The sequence below is a fragment of the Medicago truncatula genome, chromosome 2, assembly GCF_003473485.1.
Source record: "Medicago truncatula cultivar Jemalong A17 chromosome 2, MtrunA17r5.0-ANR, whole genome shotgun sequence".
Taxonomy (NCBI): domain Eukaryota; kingdom Viridiplantae; phylum Streptophyta; class Magnoliopsida; order Fabales; family Fabaceae; genus Medicago; species Medicago truncatula.
In genome coordinates this window covers 19,987,650-19,993,649 of record NC_053043.1, presented here as the reverse complement: position 1 = coordinate 19,993,649, position 6,000 = coordinate 19,987,650, and the positions used below count along the sequence as shown (strand labels likewise).

General features: G+C 33.0%; 1 protein-coding gene across 2 annotated transcripts; it reads left to right on the top strand.

The window, feature by feature from the left end:
- Nucleotides 1-885: 885 nt before the first annotated feature.
- Nucleotides 886-5,245, top strand: LOC11406905 (pyruvate dehydrogenase (acetyl-transferring) kinase, mitochondrial). 2 transcript variants are annotated; one of them, XM_003595392.4, is made up of 6 exons: nucleotides 886-1,440; nucleotides 2,729-2,987; nucleotides 3,090-3,270; nucleotides 3,412-3,559; nucleotides 3,653-3,866; nucleotides 4,893-5,245. In XM_003595392.4, the coding sequence occupies exons 1-6, from the start codon at nucleotides 1,192-1,194 to the stop codon at nucleotides 4,949-4,951; spliced, it is 1,110 nt and encodes a 369-aa protein (XP_003595440.1). In that variant the 5' UTR covers nucleotides 886-1,191; the 3' UTR covers nucleotides 4,952-5,245. The 2 variants fall into 2 exon arrangements, with proteins under 2 accessions (XP_003595440.1, XP_039686457.1); XM_039830523.1 differs by lacking the exon at nucleotides 886-1,440 and adding an exon at nucleotides 2,412-2,435.
- The last annotated feature ends 755 nt before the right edge of the window (nucleotides 5,246-6,000 follow it).

Here is a 6,000-nt window from a genome sequence, read left to right as displayed (position 1 = left end):
ACTATATATGGACTAAATCAACGGTTTTAAAAAAGTTGATAGTGATAATAAAAGTTATAGGCAAGGCTCGTGAATTATAAGAACCACACGACACTACTAAAGGAAAACACACGTGAAATTTGTTTGAAATCGCATTGCAAAACTGAATGGCCACCATTGATGGCGATGAACACAAAACCACACCCTAAGAATAACCAAAGAATAAGGACATATTCCTCTTAGAAAACTATTCTCCTCCTAATTATTTCAGTCATACGTTTTTTTTGACAAAATTATTTCAGCCATATAGCACAAAGAAATACTAAATAAAAAATTTATTGAAGAAATTAAATAATAATGGTTTTCTAGATATAATTTTTGAAATTACATGTAACTTGTCCTTATAAAACCGGCTCGTGATGTGAGGACTGTTCCAATTTATAAACAAGTTTGGGGGACATCTTTTGTGCCATATGAGCTTTAACACACCCTCTCACAATTAGCACTATTGAGTTTGGTTCGTAGACACAAATGGTGGGTGGTCCGATAGTAGAAGATGACTCAATGGATCTTAAGAGAGGTTCTGATATCATCTTCGAAATCGTAGTTGAGTATAACACAACTCTATAAAACTTGCTTGTGAAGTGAGGATTCCTCCATTTATAAATACATGTTTAGATCATCTTTTGTGTGATGAAGGACTCTTTAACAATAATCAATTATAACTTCAAATTTATACTAAGAAATGAGTCTCTATTGCAGGTAGAGGATATCCGGTTTACACGTAAAAAAAAAAGACAACAAAATTTTTTATCAACAAAAATAATCAATCTTTTTTATATTTGAAAATCATTATTAAAAAATTTCCAAAGCATGTGCTAATTATTTCAAGAAAACGGGTTTATAAACATATCATGTAACAAATCAATTCTCAACAAAACTAACAATTCACATTTCCCACTTTGCGGCAAAACCAAAGTCTCAATCTTTTCATCTCTATGATGATAACTATATACTTTTCTTTCATTCACTATCACAATTCATTATTATTCTTATTCAAAGTATAGTACAATTTCTCTCTCTTTCTTCAACATGCTTGTTATTGTTATTGCTATTGTTACTTGTTAGTTTCAGATTCTGTTTTTCTGTTACAATTGTTTGTTCAATTCAAATTCTTTGGTTAGAACAAGAAAAAAAAGTTTTTTGTTAACCATGGCTGCAAAGAAAGCTATTGAAACATTCTCCAAAAGCTTGATAGAAGAAGTACACAAATGGGGTTGTTTCAAACAAACTGGTGTGAGTTTAAGATACATGATGGATTTTGGTTCTAAACCAACTTCCAAGAATTTGTTGATTTCTGCACAGTTTCTTCATAAGGAACTTGCCATTAGAATTGCTAGAAGAGCTGTTGAGCTTGAAAGGCTTCCTTGTGATTTGTCACAAAAACCTGCTGTTTTGAAGGTACCCTTTTGATTGTTTTATGGAAAGAAATAATGGGTTGTTTTTAGTTTTCTATTTGTGTTGATTTTTATTATAAGTATAGTTATGATTCTTTGATCTTATCTGTTTATGTTGAAATGAGTTTTGGTTGTTTCTTGCAAGTTTCAATTACTTGTTTTGTAGTGTTATTTTGCTAATTAGTGTTTTTGAGGTTTATTGCAAGCTATGAAGCATGAACACTTCTCGGATTAGGTGTGTCTCGATGTCGGACATGTGTCATATCCGGCACAGACACGACACTCACACATATAATTTCGGATTAGGTGTGTCCGTGTCCGTATCTGTGCTTCATAGATTACAAGTTTCAATTATTTGTAGTGTTACTTTGTTAATTTTAGTTTTTTTATGTTGCTTGCAAGTTTCTGTTATTTGTAGTGTTATTTTGATTATTTTAGTGTTTTGGTTTTGGATGTGTCTTGCAATCATTAAGTTGATTGAATTTTAATATTAATAAAAAACTAAAAATGTGGTTTTGGGGATTGGCATTAAGATTATATAATGTAGATTATTGCTTTACGTTTCTAGTTTATAATATTTGTGGATAATGAACATGTCGTGTTAAACCATATTTGCAATTGGCATGTGAAGATGTTTTGTTCTGTTTCAATGTGTACCATGTTTATTTTTTTAGAATTGTTTAATAGAACATTTTTTTAAACAGAAACCTTCACCAACATCAAAACTTGAATGGTAACAATGCATTGCAATTTTTAATTCGAAGAAACGAACTTCTTAACATGTTCTTAGAGTTGAAAATATATTATCCGGAACAACCAACCAATAAAAAATAACAGTCATCCGGTTTTTGTTCCAAAAAATGGAAATTTCCTGCTATTAAATTCAGTGATTCTTTATAGTGACAGATACTATAACTCATTGGGACTGAGATCCTGTTTTAAGATCCCGAGTTCCTGAAAATGAGAGCTTTATGATCACGGCTTTATATAGCAGTCATGGTAATAGTTGCGGCCACGTCATGATTCTCGATATTGTGGAGAATCACAGTGAAATGCGGCATTGTCGCCTAAATCATGAGCACATTTCAGTTTCATAAACATTAAAAACTGTTATGATGTGCCTAATTTCACAGTCGTAGGCCTTTATTTAAAACTGTGTATGATGCTCTTGGATTGGTGTAGGTTTTAACATGTGCTATATGGCAATTTTAGCGATATTGGCAGAATGACTTGTAAAATTGATTTTTTAAAAATGTCTATTAAATGTTTGTGTACATTTTTTATCATTTTAGGTTAGAGATTGGTACTTGGATTCGTTCCGCGATATTAGATCCTTTTCTGAGATCAAGAACATGAATGATGAAAAAGAATTCACTGAAGTGATCAAGGCCATAAAAGTGAGACACAACAATGTGGTACCTACAATGGCCTTAGGTGTTCAGCAATTGAAAAAAGATGTGGACCCAAAGATTATTAATCAGGATTTTGTTGAGATTCATCAGTTCCTTGATCGTTTTTACATGTCAAGAATCGGAATCCGAATGCTCATAGGTTAGTTCCTTGGCTGTTTTTATTTTCTACAACGTTTTAAATCTGTGCAGTCGCAGTATACACCGTTACCTTATGTGTGTTTTTCATTTTTGTTGGATTCAGGGCAGCATGTTGAGTTGCACAGTCCAAATCCTCCTCCTCATGTCGTAGGTTATATACATACAAGAATGTCTCCGGTGGAGGTAGCAAGGAATGCCGTTGACGATGCACGCTCTATATGCTCTCGTCAATATGGAAGTGCCCCTGACGTACATATCTACGGTGATCCTGATTTTACTTTTCCGTGAGTTGCATACTTTTTACTTCTATGAATTCGTTTGTTTATGTTTTATGCTAGGAGTGGCTGTTATCTCATAACAGTTTTAAACTGTACTCAAGAAGTTATTTTCTGTTCTGTTATTTAAAATAGATGTTTTTACAATAGGTATGTTCCAGCACACTTGCATCTTATGGTATTTGAGTTGGTTAAGAACTCTTTGCGTGCCGTTGAAGAGCGTTATATGAATTCCGACAAAGATCCACCTCCCATAAGAATAATAGTTGCTGATGGATTAGAGGATGTTACCATAAAGGTAACCTTTGTTAAAATTTATGATGCATCGGTTCTTTTCACTTGCTATTATCATGATTCTTTGTTAAAGTAGTTGGTCTAATCGGCATTGTAGATTTCGGATGAGGGAGGTGGAATACCAAGAAGTGGTCTGCGAAAGATTTTTACATATCTGTATAGTACTGCTAGAAATCCATTGGATGAGCATGCCGATCTTGGAGTTGGCGATAATGTGACAATGGCTGGATATGGATATGGTCTTCCTATTAGTCGTCTATATGCTCGGTATTTTGGTGGCGATCTTCAAATAATCTCTATGGAAAATTATGGTGAGTAGACTTTTGAATTCATAACTATAATATATTTCCTTTTGTATCCAATGTTATCAATCGTGTGGCTTGTTTAAAGTCCGCTACACAACCGTGCTATAGTGTTGTTATAGCCACTATTTGACAATAATTATAAAATATAAATAGTGTATTGCATAAGAACAAGGATTTGTTCAAATTCTGCTACGCTATAGCGCTATAACCGTTGTTTGACAACTGTTTGTATCTATTCTCCCCTTAGCATAAAGGAGTGAGATTTGAGATATGAGATCTGATTGAAGATTGATATGATAATCTCATTTGTCATTTTCTTAGTTAAAGATCCTTTTGAACTTCTACAAGAATAATTACTACTTTTAGCAAAGTGTCAAATAAAATATTATTCTTTCCTTAGGACTTTGTGAGGTTCTATTTTGCTGAGGTTTTATCTTCTCAGAATTAGCATACTTATACATCTTGCCAATATAAGACTTGTTTGGATTCACTTATTTTAGTTTATCTATTAAAATAAGCACTTGCGAGACTGTTTGAGAGAACTTATAGAAACAACTTATAACACGTTCATAAGTTGTTTTCAATTTTCAATGTATTTCCAAAAGCTTTCAATTTATAACTTATAGAAACAATTTGACTTTGTTTTATCTTTTCTTATAGCAATAGCTTATACATAAGCGTAGGGGGTAACCTTGGCGGAACTGGTGAAGTTGTTGTCATGTGACCGAAAGGTCACGGGTTCAAGTTCTGGAAACAGCCTCTTTTGTAAAAAATAGGATAAGGTTGCGTACAATACACCAAATGGTGGGACCCCTTCTCGAGCCTTGTGTATGCGGGAGCTTTAGTGCACCAGATTACCCTTTTTTAATAGCTTATACATAAGCATGTGTATGATAACTGTTTATGTTAAAAGCACTTTATATCCAAAGAGGGTCATATTGTATAAAATTTTAAAGTAGTTTGTTTGTTATTATAATATATTTTTTGACTTGTTTCGTTTAATTTTTTTTTTTTTTTGCCTTTTCTTTGTAGGGACTGATGCATATCTACATCTGTCTCGTTTGGGAGATTCACAAGAGCCATTACCTTGATTACTTTTCAGTCACACTCAAAAGGCACAGTATGCAACATTAAAGAAAGAACGTGGTAGGAAAATCACATTAAAAAAAAGGACATATGCGTTGGCATTTTTTTCATTAAGAAATTTCTTGTAAATAATTCATACATAAGGTTGTTTTGCCTTTCAATATAGCTTTGGGGATATGTCCTTTTGTTATTGCTTAGAATTAATAAGGAAATTGATGTCTATGGAGACCCATCTCTATGTGGTCCTGAAAAAATCCAATCCAAATTAACCACTCATTATAACTTCTTTTTCATACTCAGTGATCATGATCACTATTGCAGTAAGAGAATAAGAGGAATTAAATTTGTTATTTTATTTTATTTTATTAACTTCGAATTTCAGTGGGTCAGTCGAAAGAGACCTTAGTAATTTGGAGTTCGGTTGAAAGTAAGTAAAAGTTGGTCAAGAATTGTTTCCACCAAAAATTGAACTCGGTTCTTTTGGTTCGTTTTATTCATATAAAAAACTCATTAATCACTAACCAAATTGTTTGGGCTCCAGTGGCAAGTAGCTCTTTCCAAGGACGTATCCGGGGAATACCGGGTTCGATTTTCAGGGGGAATAACGTTTGGTCAGTGCGCATGTCTCTACGCATAAGTCGAATTAGTCGCCCACCTTTGATGAATCGGAAATCGGTGCGAAAGAAAAAAAAAACTCATTAATCACTTGATCAAATGCACTGCTCCATACTTGAATGTGACATTTAAACCTACCCTTGTTTTCTTCAACATGTCCTCTTCCTCTTGTCCCTCCCTTCCACTTTCGTGTCCAAACACTGTTCCACCAGCTTTTTCCTATTTTCTCTACTATCAAATAATTAAAAATTTATTACCTCAAAAAAATTATTCCCTCCTTATTCACGATATATATTGTTTTTGGAAAATAATTTTGTTTCATTTTACTTGTCACTTTCAAGTTTCAATGCAACATTAATTATTAGTTTATCAATAATATCATTATCTATTTATTGTAGAGAGAGATAATATAATAAAATAATAAATAGGTAAGGGTATT